The 18,621-nt window shown below is 54.9% G+C and overlaps 2 protein-coding genes across 7 annotated transcripts in view; one reads left to right on the top strand and one right to left on the bottom strand.

Moving 5' to 3' along the window:
* The window catches only part of MEAF6 (MYST/Esa1 associated factor 6), a 29,322-nt gene extending 20,200 nt beyond the window's left edge, over nt 1-9,122 (top strand). Inside the window, exons 6-9 of one of the 5 annotated variants that reach the window (XR_003520821.2) lie at nt 2-31; nt 812-845; nt 1,351-1,530; nt 2,294-4,777. Coding sequence is in view for 3 of the 5 variants with exons in the window: in XM_027599102.1 (XP_027454903.1) it covers nt 2-31; nt 812-845; nt 1,351-1,359 (73 nt within the window). In the remaining 2 variants the exon portion in view is untranslated. The other 4 variants (XR_003520824.1, XM_027599102.1, XM_027599112.1 and 1 more) reach the window with 4 other exon arrangements.
* Nucleotides 9,123-10,371: 1,249 nt separating this feature from the next.
* Nucleotides 10,372-18,311, bottom strand: ZC3H12A (zinc finger CCCH-type containing 12A). 2 transcript variants are annotated; one of them, XM_027599080.2, is made up of 6 exons: nt 18,178-18,311; nt 16,871-17,342; nt 12,544-12,683; nt 12,065-12,299; nt 11,399-11,505; nt 10,372-11,269 (listed from the first exon to the last, which is right to left on the bottom strand). In XM_027599080.2, the coding sequence occupies exons 2-6, from the start codon at nt 17,260-17,262 to the stop codon at nt 10,395-10,397; spliced, it is 1,749 nt and encodes a 582-aa protein (XP_027454881.1). In that variant the 5' UTR covers nt 17,263-17,342; nt 18,178-18,311; the 3' UTR covers nt 10,372-10,394. The 2 variants fall into 2 exon arrangements, with proteins under 2 accessions (XP_027454881.1, XP_027454889.1); XM_027599088.2 differs by lacking the exon at nt 18,178-18,311 and adding an exon at nt 17,478-17,611.
* Nucleotides 18,312-18,621: the final 310 nt, after the last annotated feature.

Here is an 18,621-nt window from a genome sequence, read left to right as displayed (position 1 = left end):
GCCCGTCTGGCATGTTTGATTATGACTTTGAGTAAGTTTGATTTGAATTAGTATTTGTGCTGTGTTTTTTAGTGTGTAGAGACCAATATGCCTTTTTGAGACCTTTCTAACCCATAGTTTATCTGTTTAATTGTAGGTATGTATATTAGGTTAGGCTGGGAAGTTTTTTTTAAAAACAGAAAAACGTGATGGAGGTAACATTTTATTTAATAACTTAAGCAAAATTAAGTAAACTTCACTTTTATGCATTTTAATTTCTTTAAAAATAGATAACCTTTAATTCACATTTAAATTGATTTCGTGGCTTTGCTTCATAAGGAGATTAATAGTTTAAGATCTTGATATTTTGGTTTGGAAAGATTTAAAAATTGAAATTTGTTTAATTTCTTTTGTGTTTCATGGCCAGAAATACAAACTCCTAGTCTCTTTCCTGTTCTTAATCATTACGTGTCTCAGTGATTATCAGTGATATAGTTACAAAGCTAACACATTAACATAGAGCATGCCCTCTTAATCCAATCTCTTTAACGTATAGTTTTGAATAGTTTTAAAATTATATGGCTTTCATAACTGCTGTATATTTCTTTTTGTCATCTAAGTTTGCCTTGTGGCGAGAGTATCTGCTTATGTTTTTAAATACTTGCTTAATAATATCTGGGTAAACAACTAAATATGACATAGTCTAATGAAGAATGTGGGTTTTACTTAACCAAATAGTCTTTGTTATAGCTTGTGCCATATGCAGTAGCTGATTCCTGGCCCCTCTTTCTGTAAATTAAAATGCAAATATGTTTTATCTTTTCTATCGCAGGATTGATCTGAAGTTAAACAAAAAACCACGAGCTGTAAGTATCAGCCAGACCATTTCAGAGAGGCTGGTGATTTTGTAGATGATTAGAAAAATGTGTTCGTCTTCAGAGCTGAGTGTTCCTAATCTCAGGTTACAACTCGCATTTTAAAGGCTGGGAAGGGGGGTATCTGTTTGGATACACTATTATTTGTATATATTTTATATTTATTTTTTATATTTATATAGAGAGAAGGGTCACACATTTTTACTGAAGAAAAATTCCCTTTGATTAAAGAATGAATTGTTACTACTAGTTGTTTTTATTTTTGTTTTGTTTTTGATTGGTGAGCTCAGGGGACCTAACAAGGGCAGAACTGATGTTTCGGTCCCTCTGTGGACTTGGAAGACGGGACGTTTTCAGATGTGAAGTATTGTCTGTTGCATTTGAAGTAGAATCTTTGGCTATAGAGCAATCCCCTAGCAGGGTTGTTAATGAATTTCTTCTTAAGTTCCAACTAATGTTCTGAGAGTAAGTTGGGACTCTGTTTTTCTCTCTTTAGGACTATTAGAAGACTCATTAGTGCAGAAGCTTCCAGGCTGTAGAGCCCTGCTTCCCTCCTCCAACCTCACAAAGATACATATCCCTCACCTGAGTGCGCGGCCATCCACCTCTGCTTTCCCAGACCCAGTGCCTGTGACTCTGAATAGTCTGTTCTGAAACGTGGTGACAAGTCATTTCTGTAAGACCACATTGGATCATTTACTGTGTGTCATTTTTAGTAACAGAACTGCAAGAAGACCAAGACATGGTTATAATTCCAGCAAGCATTTCTCCCTTCTTGGAATGAATGTGTCCCCCCAAACTGGCTGGCACCAGCTTCATCTGTGATACCCATTGAGAAATGTTCTCTGGTTTTGTTTTATGCTGAAGGTAGAACATAGGTCACATTTCAGAGGGAGGCTGTAAATATTGGGCATTTTCTTATTTTGTTTGTGTTTTATTATTTTTCTATTGTTTTTACCATCTTCTTTTCTTTGGGGACTTTTTGTAATGCCGTTGTACAGCTCATACCTTCCTGCCGACATATCTGATCATCTGCTTCATGCAGTTGCCAGTATTCTTCACTGAAAATAATCTGGTTTACCATAAAGAAAATGGAGAACTTGGCTCTGTGTTTTTGCAGGGGGAAGGTAAAGAGGGTTTATTTAATAATTACCTATCTTAAATCTTTCTGCGTTGGAGGCAGTTTCATGTTCAAGGAACAGGAAAAGCTGAAAAACCTAAGTTTAAATCAATCCTTTTAAAATAGATATTTTTATTCTTTTATATAAATAAAATTTCGCAGGTGTTGACTTCTCATGCTTTACTTTTAAACTTGAGATTGTTTTTTCACTTATTTTATTTATTCGTAGTATCATGCCTTATGGAAATTTCTTCCTTTTTCCATTTTTCTTTCTTTGCTGGTATCTGCCTGATTAAACATTGCTCTGAAAATCATTAAGGCATATGGAAAGGCTCAACATTGCACCCAAAGCTGGTAACGTTACGGAGTTCTGGAGCAGAGGGAGAGATAGGATCTGCGAGAGCTGGCGATGCCCAGCAGACCCCCTTCCTCACAGGGCCGGCCAGGCTGGGGAACTTGCCGATTTGTTGAACTGTTACCTGCCTCTAGAGTGGTGCTCGATCTCGGCTGCTCATGGGAGTCATCTGGGAAGCCTAAGGACCTACTGATACCTGGGTCCCACCCCCAGAGACTCCGGCTGGGGGACAGTCTAGTGACTGGGATTTCCGTCCAAAGAGTCCCTGGGATTCTGATAAGAAGCCAGGTTGAGAACCACTGCATGAGGAGTGTTTGATTGAAATCCTATGTTGCGAATCAGTCTAGGGGTTAAGATTTGGGGCCCCATCTTTCCTTTGATGCTGTCTAGTCATAGTCCTTGACTTAGGCCCATATCTTTGTTAGAACAAATATGTTCCATTGTGATAATATTGGTAGAGCTGAATACGGATGGTGTCTGTTAGCAAAACGAGTCTACCTTGTCAGATGTGCAAAAGCTTTCACTCCTGTTCTCAAATAAACTTTTTTTTTTTTTTTTTTTTTGGACTCTGTGGCTAATTAGATGTCTTTGGTAGCAGAACTCTAATGTCAGGGTTTTTAAGAAAATAGTTTCTTATATTTAGATTGTTCCTTAAAAAAAGAGAAAAACAATTATAAAGCTAAAAACCATGGGGACCAGAAGACATCTCTTCCCTCCTTTGTCAGTTTCTCTCCTTTCCTGGGAGAGAGAAGTGGGGCTTCCTGTGGTCTCCGTGGCCTAGAGGAGAGCACAGAGCAAACCTGAGAATATTTCTCTCATAGTTTGACATTTGCTTGAGATCTGGTGGGATTGCTCTTAAAAAGCTGTATTATGTAAAAACATACCTGTGTATATGAATACACACGTATGTCTGTGATCATGGTTAGAGGTAGGCTGCTTGCTTTATACTTATTTTCTCTGTAAAGTTTTCAATCATTGATTAAGGGACCTCCAAAGTTTTCCTGTAAGCTGGCCACAGACTGAGGATATTTAAGTCTCAAGAGACTGCTTATGTTCTCTAAATTGGGGAGGTTTAGGCAGAAACCCCAAGAGATGCCTACCATGCTTGTGATATTTGTCACTTTGGTTGTTAACTAAGTTTGTCTGACAAACTTACACGTGACCAGTGACCCTGCCAGAATGGCTGCCAGGACCCCTTCTAGGCAGGCCTTCACCTGATTATTGGGGTTGGGAATAGTATTTTGCTTTAGGCCTTTAGCCTTCTCATCTCCACAATGGGAAGAAGTTGTCCTTCGCTCCTGTTGGTGGTTATAAGACATTTAAAAAAATCCAGGCCCTTGGAAGTTCTATTTCATGTCTTCTTCTGGGACGATGGTTACTGTACATGGCTCCTGAGGGAGTCTTAAGTATGCTTGCTCTTCCAGGGGCTGAGGAAATCGTTTATTTTGTTGAAACGCCAAATGTTCTAAATAGCATCATACCCTGCAACGGAAGATGGAGAGCAGGGACAACCCGCAGAGGAGAAGACCAGCAGCACTGTGGGGCCAACGGGAGGGCCTGAGAGGGAAGGGCCGGTGTGGGCCAAGAGCACGGGCGTTCAGAGCTGCTGTCCGTGTCTTGGGGGCCTCCGGAGTGCTTTGAGAAATGGAGCCTTTGGGTGCTCTAGAATAGTCTGTAAGTATCCTACAAGGAGGATTGTCGATACCTTGACCTGTGTGATAAATAAGGGAATGGAAACAAGTATTTAAATGGCCTAACTTTGAAAGGAGTAAATACGCTGTTCTGAAACACTGCGACTTAGTTTTTGCTTCTATTCTGACTTCTCTGCCCCTCGGCCTCGCTCCCAACTACTGAGGCGTGACTGCGTGTAAAAATGCACGTCTGCAGCCCGCTGCCAGGGCCACTGCACGGGGGCCGAGTGGAGCGTGCGCGCGAGCGTGCATCTTTGTATGCACGTCCTTCCCCGGCTGCTGCCCTGCTCGGGGCCTGGGAAGGTGCCTGAGGAGAAGGCACTGGGCCTCTCATTCCTGTGTTCGTGTAAATGTTACCGTGTCTGAATTTTCCAAGTGAATTGGGTTCAGGATTGGAAACAATTTTCACTTTGGAACACTCCATCTGTAGAGTAAAAGTTTTCACTGCTAAGATGGGCTGTGGTGTTGATTCCGACCCCTGCTTCAGCACAGGGCGGTGGTCCCCAAGGAGGAGGGTGTGGAGGATGGCCCATGGCTTGGGAGGGGGTTGAGGGGGCACATATCAGGCCTTCAATTTGTATGTATTTTCTGACTTAGCCTTTTTTAGTTGTCACTTTGTGTTATATAACATACATAAATATTCATTAGTACATGTAGATACTTGATAAATAAACGTTAGGTTGAACCACAAGCAGTTGCTGCACTTCAGCCGTTTTGATCTTCAGAACGGGCATTTATCCTGATTTAACAACATATATGTGTTGGGGGTGTGTATGCTCTCAGTGTTTACTGTTCGTGGACAAGAATAGCCTTTGGAGGCCCTAGCTGCTAGAACCCTCCTCAGATTCCCCACCCCCATAACTTATTTCTGTTCCTTAAGGAGGCGTTAAAAGATGCAATTTGAATAAATAATACATGCAAATGGCATATATTCAAATAGTATGGGAGCATTACGGTCAATGAAAAAAGTCAGTCCAGCCATCCCTCAGCACCCAGTTGTCCTTCCCAGAGGCGGTTCCTTGCGTGCCCTTCCAGAGGAGCTTTGAACACATACGAGCAGTATGCACACAGGCATGTGCCTGTTACAAAAATGGAAGCATACTTCTTTCACCTGTAATACAGCTTAGAAAGTGTGCCATAAACGCAGCTTAGAAACCTCACTTCTGTTGGCTACCTAACATTCCTTTATGTGCGCACACCACGATTTACTGAACCAGTCCTGGTTTGCTGGTTGAATGGCACCAATGCTGTTTTGTCCTCTTTTGCCATTTTGGGCAGTGTTGTAGTGCCTTACATTTCGCAGATCTGATTCTTGGTGGGCCTGCTGAGCCATATGGGATGTGTTAAAGGGTTAAAACATGGATCTCACTGTGACTTTATTGCCCAGATCACATTTTAAATGTGAATACTTGTGTTTTTTCTCCCTTTCTATTCCTTCTTATTTCTCCAATTCCTGAGGACTTTTCTTGGGTAATTTGTTACCCATAACATTTGGAATTTTCTGGAGCTTTCAGCTTTGCAAAAGGCAGGACTGATGCCTCTGATGTTGCTTTCTGGGGTGCAGCTGCAAATGCCAAGAATTCCCATTTTAGGGGCACCTAGCTGGCTCAGTCCATGGAATGTGTGACTCTTGATCTCCGGGTCAGGAGTTCAAGCTCCACACTGGGCGTAGAACTTCCATTAAAAAAAGAACAAAAAATAGCAAAGAAAAAATTCCCATTTTTGCCTTAACACTTACATATTACTCTCTTTAGAGTCTTGTTTTCAGATCCTATTGAAGATGCTTGTCTCTAGGCACTTCATTCAGGCCAGTGCTGACAGTTGTACCGGGAGGGGCCAGCAGGTGGCAGGCAGAGCCCCACAAGCACCCCTGGCCTTTAGTGGGGCTCTAATCTGGAGAGCCACAGGAATCAGAGCCCTTGGACCCTTCCCAGACCCAGCAACGTGCCCAACCCGGTGTGGGGTGGGGTGGGTTGCCTGATCTTTTTCTTCTACCTAGTTTTGCAGCTGTTTCTTAGATGGGTGAGCAATTTAATGTGGCCAGTACCTGCCTTGAGATGGCCTTCAAAAGGCCACATCCCAGGATGACAGCCTGGGGCCTCCTCCCCATCCAGGAACTAGCTGGAAGGATTTACATACCATGGCCTGGGATGGCCTGAGTTTCCTTAATGGTAGAGCTCTACTTCCTGTCTCTTCAGCCAAATCTCCCACACCCTTCCCATGAACAAGGAGGTCCCCAGAACAGGCTCTTACTCACCACCCTCTACTCCACCCACTCTGCTATGGTCTGGGGGGGGTGGGGGGGGATGAGCCAGAGATTTGAGAAGCCCTGGAGCAGAAGTGCTAGGGTCCCAGGACTGCCTTATTTGGGGGGCAGGAGCCTTTGGGGACCAGCAAGGCCTAGGGCGTGAGGTGCCAGCTACATCCCCCCCAACTCTGAGCTCTGTGCCCCACTGAACCCCAGTTCAGAGACCTGCCCAGCCCCGCCTTCAGCACAGGGGTCCTGCCCTTCCGTGTAGGGCAGGAAGTGGCAGCAGTGGTGGTCAGCGGTGGCCTCTTCACAGTCACTGCCCCACACCGCCCTGCAGGGGACCAGCAATGTTTGAGAGGTCAGCAGCACTGGGGACGTGGGGCCTGGGAGAGCCACTTCCCTGGAGCCTCGGAGCTCTCTCGTTGAAATTCCCCAGACCTTTAGGGACCGCTGGGTTTTCCTCCGGCGAGTGAAGTGGGATGGGGACAGAGTGGGTGGGGACACCCACGGAAGGCAGTTTCATCCATGTGGGGCCAGTTCGTTCTCTGCCAGGGAGGCCAAGGTTTCTGTAGTCCCCCTGTACCCCCAGCACAGGGGTTAACCTCGCAAGAAGACTCGGGGTCAGGCCCCTGCTGGTGAGGGCCCCAGGGTGAGGTGGGGGCCCTGCGGGGTTTGGGGAGGGGCTGGCAGGAGGCCATCCTCTGGGAGCTCCCGAGGATCATTTCCCAACAGTGCAGGGATTTGCATACTCAACAGGTTTCCCCATCAGCTTCTCGGCTCCTGGAACCAGGAAGGCAGAGGAGGAAAGGGCACGCAGGGCAACAGCCATCGGAGTCATCCCCTCAGCGCTGCGGTGGCTTGAAGTTGGCTCTCAGGCTCCGTTCCAGCCCTGCTGCCCTGGCCTTCCCTCGAGCCCGTGTGAACCTCGCACCTCTTCTGTGAGGCAGGCCAGGAAGCTGAGGCTCTAGGAGGGGGAGTTGTGCAGGGCCCCACAGTCAGGACTTCCCTCTCAGGCTGGCACCCCTCAAACTGAGGTATCTTCTAGTCAGTCTAGAGCCATATGCAGGGATCGTCCCTTGGATAGGCGGGAAGAGCGAGACCCTGTGAGGGCAGGTGCTTCAGCGGGCCGGGCAGGAGGTGGTTGGGAGAACTTCTAGTTAAAACCCAAGTCCTGGGCATTGCGCCTGGCAGCCTGCTTGAGAGAGAGCCCCGGAGGAGCGGCTCCGGGTGCTGGAGGGCCGGTGGGGAAGCACAGCATGCGGGCGCAGGCCCACGGGGCCCTGGGCTGACTCGAGCCTCAGCGGGCGCCTGTCAGTGAGCCAGCCGGGGACAGACACGAGCCCCTCCAGGCCTGGACCTGCGCCCCACCGCCCACCTGCCTGGGGGACCCTCCCCCCACACCCCAAAAGCTCCACTCTGGTCAGGGGCTGAATCTAGGGACAGCTGGCTGGTGGGATGGGAAGAGGGGCACAGGCACCCTACTTCTTCCAGGCCATTCCCGAGGCCTCCGGGCCTTTCCATCCCACATGGGGTACGGACGGAGGGGGCTTGGTGGGTGCAGGGCCAAGGGCGTCCCCTGCCTCCTTCCCTCCCGGGCCTGAGAGTTGTTGCAAACCAGTATTGGGGGTCCTTCCTTCTTCCGGTGTGTGTAGAGCCAGGGCCCCAAACTCGAGGGCCTACACCAGCCTGCCCTCAGGCAAACCACTCAGCCTGGCTGCAGTCTGGTCTTTTAGCTTCCTGTCCCATAGAAACAAACGAAGACCCATAAATAGCCTTTTAATCTGGAATACAGTATTCTATTGGAGAAAATATTTTATAAGGAAGGCAATGACATTTCTTTGTGCAGATAAAACCTTCCAAGGAGGCTGGAAGCCAACGGGCATGGGGTACCTTGAAGAGCATGTGTGGGGGCTTCAAGATAACATTTGTGGAGATCGTTCCCATTTTGCGCCTGGGTCCCTGCTTTAAATGCCGGGTTCTAAAGAATGTTCAGGGTGGGGCACCTGGGTGGCGCAGTCGGTTGAGTGTCCGAGTTTGGATTTCAGCTCAGGCCCTGATCTCAGGGCTGGGAGCTCGAGCCCCGCATTGGAATCCTCGCTCAGCAGGGAGTCTTGGACATTCTCTTTCTCCCTCTCCCAACTCGCTCTTATCTTTCCTTCTCGCTCTCTCAAAATAAATCTTTTTTAAAAAAAAGTTCAAGGTGGGGCGCCTGGGTGGCTCAGTTGGTTAAGTGACCGCCTTCGGTTCGGGTCATGATCCCGGAGTCCTGGGATTGAGTCCCACATCGGGCTCCCGGCTCAGTGGGGAGCCTGTTTCTCCCTCTGACCCTTTCCCCTCTCATGCTATTTCTCTCTCTCTCAAATAAATAAATAAAAAATCTTAAAAAAAAAAAAGTTCAGGGTGAAGAACACAGTGGGGGCCCAGCATGCAGGGAGAGGGCCAATGTGGCATGCTGTGCAGGTGTTCTGTGGTAAAGCAGTTTCTAAAAAAAAAAAAAAAAATACTATAAAAGCTTCACAATAAGTACAGATTAGGTGAGATGTTCAGATATAGAATTATTAAATTATTAAAACTGTATTTTTTCCATTTTCTCTTGCTGATGGTGTTCAGGGATCATACGACAGCCCAGCTTTTCACTTAAAATCTGTAGCATTTATATCGCATTTTTTCATCTGAGAAAACTGTATATTCCTGCCTGGCTTCCTTCCTTCTAGGGGCCGCTGAGAAGGTAGAGATGGTGAGGTGAACACAGCCCACAGAGAGCAACACCAGAGGCCCTTTGATGAGCACTTACTATGTGCCAGGCATTGGGTCACGTGGTCAACATGCATACTCTCCCGTCCTCTCTACAATCCTGTAAGGTAGGTACCGTTATTATCCCCACTTCACAGATGAGGAAACTGAGGCCCAGAGAGGGGGAGTCACTTGCCCCAAGTGAATCCGGTGGCAGAGCTGGTTCCTGAGTTTGGGTCCAGGACCCCTAGCCTCCCGTGTGGAGGCTACCGCGGCGTCGCTTTTCCAGGCTGTTCTGCACCCCCTGCTCCACTCTGATGGAGCTCCACGTCTAGAACATGGCAGTGCCTGGAAAGGTGGGGCCAGAGCTGAGCACCCAAGGGCTCCCGCACCACTTTCTCTTCTCAACTATCCTGGAAGCCCTCTTAGCCAGATGGTTTTCTGTCCTCAGCTCTGGTCACAGGACGGAAAAGGGGAACAGCCCAATGCCGCCCCCTGCCCCCAAACCTTGCCACCCCTTGCCACCCCTCAGCCGCAGGACTTCAACTCCCCAACTTTCCCCCACCTCCTCTCAAGTCCTGGCCCACGGCCTCAGTAAGGAAGGCCCTGCCCCCAAGGGACTGAGCGCTTTGGGTCAGGTGCACACCTGCTGACCTTCCACTGCTCAAAGGCCCGCTCAACCCCCAAGTACAACCAAGACCATCATCTCTTAAAGGGGTCACATTGTACTTTACTGACATGTTAAAGGAGGCAAGGACTTACACTTAAAGTACTTAACATTCTACCTGTACACATACATTCACGCGTCCCCAATCTTGCGGAAGGGAGAGGTGACTCGGAGCATAGAGGAAGGGGAAGAGAGGGTGGGGACAGAGGACCCTTGACCCCTGGTGGGGGCAAGCAGACAGGTGAACAGAGTGGGACAGAAGGTGGGTTATTAAGAAGCATCTTGCTTACTAACATGAAGCCTGGTGCCCTGCAAGAGCACCGATGAGGCCTCATTGGCGTACAGGAGGGGCCCTTGGAGGGCAGGCACACGGTGCCTAACTAGCCAGCCGAGGCCGGCATCCCAGGGACGGGGCGGAGGTGGGGGGCCGTGCACAGGGCCCCCAGCCCAGGCCTCTGCTCCCCACCGCCTCCCTCCCCGCCCTCTGAGAGAAAGGGGGGTTTGGGCTTCAGCCACGGACTGATGCCTTTACGGCAGCGTCTCCTTAAACTAAAGATACAATGTGCATCAACAGGGCGATCGCTCCTGCCCCACTCAGCAGCCGGCTCCAGGCGCCGGGGGGCCAGAACCAATCCTACAGTTCTCTTTGGTTTGCGGGTTCCCTTCCCTACTTCAGTCCTCCCTCAGTCCAGCCTTGGGGGCGGCTGCCACAGTACAGCCGGCTCACTCACTGGGGTGCCGGGGCTGGTAAGAAAGAATCTCCGCAGCTAGCCGCTGGGGGTCCAGGAGCTGCGGGAAGCGCCCCATCACAGCCTCTACCAGGTGTGGGGGGAAGACCCCACACAGCTTGGTGAACACGCTGGCTCGCTCCTTGGCTAGGCTACCAGCCCCGCCCCATGGGCCCCTGTCAGCCCCCGGGCCTGGCACCTGCCGGTCCTGCAGGACTGGGGTGGGCGGGGGCAGCTGGTAGGGCTCAGACCAGTACTCTCGAGGTGGAAAGGCAGCCGGCGGGGGGGCATAGTCAGCAGGGACACTGAAGTGGCCGGCACCCACGGCCCCTCCAAAGGCAGAGAAGGCCCGAGCGGCTGGGAGCTCGGCCCCATAGGGGCTGTAGCCGGCATAAGGGCCCCGAGGTGGGCCGGGCTCACCAGGGCCCCCTCCGCGAACGCCCCAGAGTTCGGACATCTGGCTCTCCAGGGAGCCGATGCCTGAGTCCAGACATTCTTGGGACGTGTATGGGAGAGACTCTGGCATCTGTGGGAACCAGTCTGTGGGCCCAAAGCTGCTGCCACTGCCCCCACTAGGCGGGAGGCTCCTGCCGGCAGGGGCGAAGGGCTGTGTCAGAGCCTCTCGGTGCGGCCCTGGGGATGCCTGGGCTCCCAGCTTCTTCCCGTCCAGGCTGCAATGCTCATGCTCTGTGGGCCCAGGGCCGGGCTGGGACGAGGGTGAAGGCCTCTGGCCACTTCTGTCTTTGCCGGGGGCCCTGGAGGGGGGGAGGAGGGCATTGGCGCGAAGCTCGTCAGCCACAGAGCGCTGCGGGCGGCTCGGCCGCTCCGGGTGGAAGAATCGGCACTTGATCCCGTAGGTGCATTTCCTCCCTGCAAGACAGTAAGGGGGTCTCTGGGCGGGGGGCTGCAGAACTGGGGCTGGGAGAGGGAAGGGGGTGGCACAGGAAACTCACAGTTGGGTGGTCTCCGTGAGGAAGAATCAGGGCCCAGGTGTCTTACCGTAGGGGCATGGCTGCTTCCTGTGCTCTGCTGTGAGTGGCTTCTTGCGCAGGAAGTTGTCCAGGCTTGGCCCATGACGGCCCAAAGGGTCATCGGGCGGCATGAACCTGCAGAGGAGGTGGGAGGCGTGAAGGGAGCTTCCCAGTGCTGAGCAGGCAGGGGGGCTGGACAGCGAGCCTCACCAGGAAGAACGCCTCACCAGGAAGAACGGGGAGGGAGAGCAGCTCCTAAAACTGGTGATCATCCTGCAGGACATCCCTGGGCCCTCCGGGTGGGAATGCCCCAAGGGAGAGGAGGAGGCCCCAGCTGGAGGGGCCATCGGAGCAGCTTTCATGCTGGGAGCTCCGGAGGCAGTGGGAGGCCCGCAACCTGGAAATCTGAATCTAAGGCTGCACCCATCCACGGGCCACTGATCAGGGACTGAGTGCTGGGAACCACTGACCATATCCTATCACAGATGCTTCTGCCCCACCCACCACCCTGGCCCATCCTCAGCCTGACCCCACCCCTTCTACCTGGTGCCAGGTCCCTCTCGCTCTCAAAGCTGCCTGGAGGCAAGGCCGTGGCCCCAGCAGAGCTCCCCCTAGCCACCCCCCACACCTGAGGACACACCTGCCCCCCCCGCCCCGCCCCCGGGGACCCCAGACCCGAGGGCCAGGACCGTACTTGTCATTGACGAAGGAATACATGAGCAGCCGCTCCTCAATGAAGCGCTTCCACTCCTGCCGCTCACTCTGCAGGTCCCGGTACGTGTCATTGGAGACCACGACCCCGTCAGACTCAAAAGCCAGCTTCACGATGAAGCGGTCATCATAGCACACCACACGCTTGCCACCCACGCGCCGGGACGGGGTAAACACCAGGATCTTCTTCTTCTCCAGCTCCCGCAGGATGTGCTGGTCTGCAGGACAGCAGCAGGACAGGTCAGAGCCTGCCCTGGCCCCGGAGCCTCCTGCTGGCCAGGCACAGGGGCTCGGAACCCCAGGCACCCTGAGGCAGGAAGGCGCTGAGCGCAGAGGAAGCTGGGAAAAGAAATGCTGGTCCCTGCTTGAGGCCTAGAAGTTGCTGGTCACACCCAAAGGGTCTCTCCTGGGGAGGAGCCCTGCTGGGGCAGGGAGACCACCCCCTCCAGAGGTGCCACCCACCTGTGATGGGCACATCGGGCCGAGGCTGCTCCTTCCTCCAGGATGGCACAAATACCGTGATGTCTGTGTGGCCCCGCTCCAGAAACCAGTTCACTGCCAGGAGGATGCCCCGGCAAGAGAACACCTCCTTATTCCCGTGGCTGGGAAGGAGAGGAGGGACAGGGTCAGCCTGCGAGGGTGGCTGGCCCACTCTCCCCTAGCCCCGAGCACAAGGGACTTGCTCTCTAGCCCCTGGCCTGGCCCGGGTGGTGGAGTGGCTGGGCTCAGCCCACTGCCCTCTGGCCCAAGGCCTGCATTCCCTGCTGGTTCCCACAGCGTCCGGGATGGCCTGACCAGGGACTTTCCCTGAGGTTCCATCTCCCGACAGTGAGGAGCCGCCCAGGAATCTGGCGGCACCCGCTCCCCATGTGGGGGAGGGTCAGGCTGCTTGCAACACACCTGGGGGTGGGGGAAAGGCTCCAGGAGCCTTCTGGTTCCTGCCCCACCCGGGGGTGCTAGGACCACAGGGACACAGACGTACACAGGCACACTGAGTCACCAGTCCTCGCTCGTCCGCTGGGCGGTGCTGTGGGTGGGGGTGGGAAGGGACAAGCCCCGGCTAACAGAAGAGAAACCAGATTGCTCTGGATTAAACATGGATTAAAGTTCAGTCCTACACAGGCCCCAGGGGCTGGGACTGAGGAGGGCGAAGGGGAAGGAGGCACAATCCATTGTCCCACAGGGGGCGGGCGGTGACAGAGTGGGAGAGGCACTCAGGAGCCTTTCGGTCTGAAAGTGAAAGAGCTTTTCCTCCCAAGACTGCCAATTCCCCCAAATGCCTGGACTGCCCTGTCCTCTCCTCACCCAGCTCAGGAGAGCAGGAGCTGAGGCAAGAAAGGCCATCTGGAAGCCACCTGGGGGACTCTCTCTGTTAGCAGGAGAGCTGGGAGGTGGGACATCCCCCTGCTGTGGTCTGATGGCTGGATGTCACCCCCTCCAAAGGTGGCTGGATCCAGAAGCAAGCCTGGACGGGCTGCTGGCTTGCTCTGGCTGTTTCCCTATCTGACAAATGGGCCTGGCAGTCTATAGTCTCCTTAAGAAGGGCCATGTCAGGGGCATTGCTTTCGTGTTTGCTTGAGGCCAGAGACAGTCCAGCAAAGTGGAGGTTCCAACTGGCTTCCTGGGAGGGTTAAGAGGGGGCCGGGGGCCACCAAGAAGCAGTGGGTGTTGTAGAAGGCCTCCAAGCCCAGGCTGGGGGCACTGGACGAGACCAGCTACAGCTCCCTCCCCAACAGCCCCTACCCCTCACTAACCCCTCCAGGAGCAGCTCAGACGCTTACATTTGGCAAATAAAACAAAATAAACGTTACACAAAAGAGGCAAGTCCATGGGCGACCACATCCTGTGGGTGGCTTTGGAGTGGGGGTGGTAGCTGGAGTCCCAAGAGAAGGTAGAGATGGGGGTGGGGCAGCTGGGGGGCACGGAGGCTGTCTGGGGGTGAGGCTCTGGGGCTCCCAATCTGAACGTCTCCATAAATTGTAGGGGAGGCAAAGTCCAGCTGAAGGCAGTGCTCATCCCCACCAGGTGGTGGGGCCTCCCCACCGTCCACCAGCCTGCCTATAATAAAAGTTAACATTTACTGAGATCCAGGAGCCAGGCCCTGATCTAAGTGCTTAGTACGGAATCATCAGCAAGCCTCTGAGGAGCGTCCTATCATTAAAGGCCCCTTTCCCCTTCATTCCCATGAGAAAACCAACCCACAGAGCACAACCAGTTGCAGCGATGGTGGAAGACAGACGCAGCCCAGAGCCTTTGCTCATAACCACCACCGGTGCTGATGCTCAGACAGGTACAAAGTACCAACCCTGGCGGTGGGGACAGATGGGGCTGAGTGGGCACCAAGCTCCTACTGGAGGCCAGATGAGTCCCACACCTGCTTTCTTCATCCTTACGAGGCCACAGTGAAGGAAACCAAGGATGCGCAACTCATCTACGGCTCCCGGGCTAGTGGGAAGAGACAGAACTTGAACCCACATCTGGGGCCCCTGGCTTGCCTTCCTAGTCCTTAATAGCAAGACCTGAAGTTTGTACAGCAGAAAGAAAGGCTCCCAAATCTGAGTCTGAACAAAGTGTTAAGAGGTAGGGGGCAGGCTGGGAACAGGAGACAAGGATGCATCTGGCCAACTCCGGCTCTTCCTCCAGCACCCACATGAAACAGCACTGCCTCTGAGAAGCCTTCCTGGACGGACCTTCCAGGATAGCTCAGATCCCTGGTTTCCCTTCAAATGCCCAGTGCTTCTCCTGTCACATTCCCGCCACCCCCGCTGGGCCTCTGCTGCCTCCCCACGACCAGGGGAATGTGATCATCCCCAGCTTGGCTCCCTGGCTCAGGTAAGCAATCTGCACAAGCACCAACCGGACCCACATCTGTACACATGTGTGTATGTGCACATGTCCCATCCTAGGCCAGCATCTGCAAGCTCGGGGACTTAATCCAGGCCAGCGTACTGCCTCTGGGCATCAAAAACCTGGGCTGGGGACAAGTCTGCTCACAGCTGTCCTAGCCCCTAAAATACTCCGTAGGCAGGTAGTGAGAGCCTTGCTCTTGGAAGGAGTTGAACCCACGAAGTAGTTCCGCAAGTCGAGCCAGGCCAGGAGTGCCTCTATTTAGAGCTAACTTTAGTCCCTCTTGCTGCAATGGAGGAAGCTCTGCTGGCACAGGAAAACCAGACATCCTCCCTCCCCCACCGCAGGCCTGTTTGCCCAGAAGGTCGCCTCTTCCCCGCCCCGCCCCCCCCAGCCTGGCTAACTAGACATTGGCTAAGTTGTGTGAGGATGTAGGGGACTCCAGCTCGGCGGCTCCCACCCAAGGATAGAGGGCAGGGCCACGCCAGGCTAGCCAGGTGGAGATCTGCCTGGGCTGCGCCCAGCTAGAGGAGAAAAATTCCCTTAGAAGGAAACAGAGGTGAATTTCCCCACGATTTGCATACGGTGGGGGCTGGCCTGTCTGCCCTTGGGGGGGAGGGGGCAGCAGGGCAGGAACCCAGCAGCAGCTGAGACAGGAAGTTTGAGGCTGGAATTCCCCTCCTGCTACTGCCCCAGCTCAGAAACCCCCCGCGGCTATGCCTCTCCAGGCCGGCTCCTCAGGCCACCCCCCCTCCTGCCCAGGCCCCTCCTCCTCCTGCCAGGATACAAACACACAGAGCACATGGCTGTCCCCGGGGAGGGGGGGTGCGTGGGAGATGGTCAGCGCAGGCTGCCCCAGGCCAGCACAGCCTGCCCAAACCTCCAGGGGAAGAAGTCACTGACCTGCACGGCTCCTGGGCCAGCTACAAGCTGCTGGAGCCAGAGAGGGGACCCCCCTCTCAAAGAAAAGGTTGTCACCAGCTGCCGACAGCATGCGGGAGCCAGCTTTACCCAACCACCCACCGAGGCTCAACCCATTTCAGAGAGAGGAAGACTGAGCTGGGCCAGGATCAGTCTGACAGCTGACTTGGCCCAGCTGGGTTGGGAGTGGGAAGGGCCAAGGGCATTGAAGCCTCAGGCAGCCCACCTGGGAGACCCTGGGGGGTCCCTAGGCCCAGTCTAGTCAAGGTGGCTTGGCTGAAGCAGAGGTGACCCAAGTCACAGCTGACCTGCCCACGCTCAACCCCCGCCCCCCCCCGTCCCCCGCCCCCATGCCCCATGTAAGCCAGATCCCGGAGCTCACTCTTAGTCACAGTGACAAAGGTCCCAGTACCCGGGCCTGCTTCCTCAGGAGTCCAGGTCTGGCACAACAAGGCCTCAGGGGCCCCAGACCCCTAAGTAACGGTAGTAACAACTACTGCTTACTGAGCTTGTGCTTCTGTCCAGGCTCTGTGCCTCCGCTCCTCACAATGTCATCTGAGGAGGGGTTAGCTGGGTCTTACTGATGAGAGAAAGCTCCAAGACATTAAGTGACTGGCTCCGACATGGACGAGCTGACCCCATAGTCTAATCCCTTACACCATACTGCCTCATGTTGCAGGAGAGGAACTGAGACTGAGTGATGGTCTTCAGGGAGAGATGAAGAGCCCAAGGTGAACACCAGAGACAGAAGGACCCAAGTTCGCATCCCTGCTCTAACACTTACCAGTGGTGTGTGCCCACAGGCACATCTTTGAGCCCCTGTCCTCATCCCTAAAACATGCCTAACAAACCCACTTCCAAGAAGCCATAAGGATTAAGGGAGAGCCTCAATAAAGGGCTTTCCCTTCCTCTTGATCAGTCTGGGAGAACAGTTCAAACTCTTTCCTGAAGGCCCCTCTACCAGATATGCACAGACACAAGGCCACCATTCTCCACCACAGGCCCTGGCAGTGACACGTACCTCATGGCCACGTTGCTCCCGTCGATGACCACAGGTCTCAGGTCACTGCCTTCCTTGTTCTCCTCTGGGGGTGAGGGCTCCAGGGTGGGTGCCTTGGGGGTGCCCCCACCCCGGGGAACCAGGGGGGGCTGAGCGCAGGGGTCCGGGGAGGCCTGGTGCTCCCGCTCGGCTGCTGACCCATGTTTGACCAGCTCGCCCAGCACTGTGTTGGTGTCGGCCTGCACCCCCAGTTTCTGCAGGACGCTATGGATCTCAGCGGATGAGTAGCCTAGCTTCCGGAAGAAATCAACCTTCATCTGCAACTCCACAGCCGATGTCTCCTCAGTGCTGGGCTCCTGAGCTGGCCTCGGGGTACCCTGGCAGCTGTGGCTGTCAAGTTCCCACAGACTCATGGTGGGGCTGACTTTCTGAGTGGACCTCTCTCCACCTGCCACTCACAGCTCAGACTGATGGAAGGCACCTGTCACAGCTCCTGTAGGACAACCGTAAGAATTAGAGATGGGAGTGGCTCTCTCTCCCACCCCTCTCCAGCCCCTACCCCACCCAACAGGTTGAGGCCACACTGGTGGCACCAGGCAAAACCATCTGCATGTGTCACCTCTCCTACCCTCTCAAAAGCCGTCCCAGCTAGGAGTCATCATTCCCACTTTATAAAGGATGAAACTGAGCCACAGACTTCAAGAACTTAAGGTCATCCAGCTGTTAGCTGGTGGCGCAAAGACTTGAACTTAGGCAGTATGGCTCCGCCTCCTACCCCGCCCCCAGCCCCACGGCAACCCAGGGGACCCAGAACTCCTGGGAGGCCTCGCAGGACGTCGCCGCGCCCCCACAGCTGCGGGGCGGGGCTCTCAGATGGAAACCCGGGGCTGGAAGTGCGCTGGGGTGGGGGGGGAGGGGGTGCCGGGGGCTTCCCCGCTGAGGCCATCGCCTCCGCTCGCCCCGCGCTCCGAGCGCAGGCCCAGGAGGCGCAGGGCTCGCGGCCGGGCTCCCGGGCCGGGAAGGGGGAAGTTTCCGGGGTGACCCACCGGCGAGAAAAGTTGCTGGGAAACTCTGGTTGGCCGCCGGGCGCGGGTGACGCGGAGGCTGTCGCGGCCCCGAGCCCCGCGCTCTCTCGGCTCCCCTCTGGACCTTGGCCCCCCCTCCCAGGCTCCCCCAACTTGGGCTAAGTTGGAGGGGTTCCCGAGGACCGGCGAGATCGGAGGGGACCCGCCCCACGTCCTTCCCCTCCGGCCAGTCTCAGCCGGAGCCCTCCCCGCGCCGCCCGCCCTTCCCCGGGGCCCGCGCCCCCGCCCCGCCGCGCGCCTCACCCCGCCGAGCGCCAGCCGCGGCCCGCGGCGTCTCCATGGGGCCGAGTCCTGGGGGCGAGGCCGGTGGCGCCTTTATACGGAGCGGGCAGGTGGCGTTCGGCACCGTGACGCGGAAGCCGGGCAGGGGAGGCGGCAGCCGACCCAGGCGGTAGGGGGCGGAGCAGCCACCGCCCCTTCCTGCTCCGCCCCCGCACCGCCCCGCCCCGCGCCGCCCCGCCCCGGCCTCCGGCCCCGCCCCCGCCCCCGCAGCTCGGACGCGCCGGGCCCGAAAGGGGGCAGGGACGTGCGGGGCCGCGGCCGCGGCGGTGGCGGTGGCGGCGGTGGCGGCGCGGCGGCGCCGACGTCTGCGGGACCGGAACGCACCTCCCGGCAGGCGTCAGGGAGGCGCGGGCCGAGCCAGGTGCGCGCGGACTCACCGGGGTGCGCACGGCGATGCGAGGACCC

The sequence above is a fragment of the Zalophus californianus genome, chromosome 4 (genome assembly GCF_009762305.2).
Source record: "Zalophus californianus isolate mZalCal1 chromosome 4, mZalCal1.pri.v2, whole genome shotgun sequence".
NCBI classification, from domain to species: domain Eukaryota; kingdom Metazoa; phylum Chordata; class Mammalia; order Carnivora; family Otariidae; genus Zalophus; species Zalophus californianus.
The sequence above is the reverse complement of the archived record's forward strand: the minus strand, read 5'-3'. Positions and strand labels throughout refer to the sequence as shown.

Excerpts from the sequence above, each read along its gene's own strand:
- ZC3H12A (XM_027599080.2), bottom strand. The coding sequence starts at position 17,262 with ATGAGTCTGTGGGAACTTGACAGCCACAGCTGCCAGGGTACCCCGAGG. Across the intron at positions 12,684-16,870 it reads GGGAGCAACGTGGCCATGAG|CCACGGGAATAAGGAGGTGT; the intron begins GTACGTGTCACT and ends TCTCCTTCCCAG. Across the intron at positions 11,506-12,064 it reads TATTCCTTCGTCAATGACAA|GTTCATGCCGCCCGATGACC; the intron begins GTACGGTCCTGG and ends CCTCCTCTGCAG.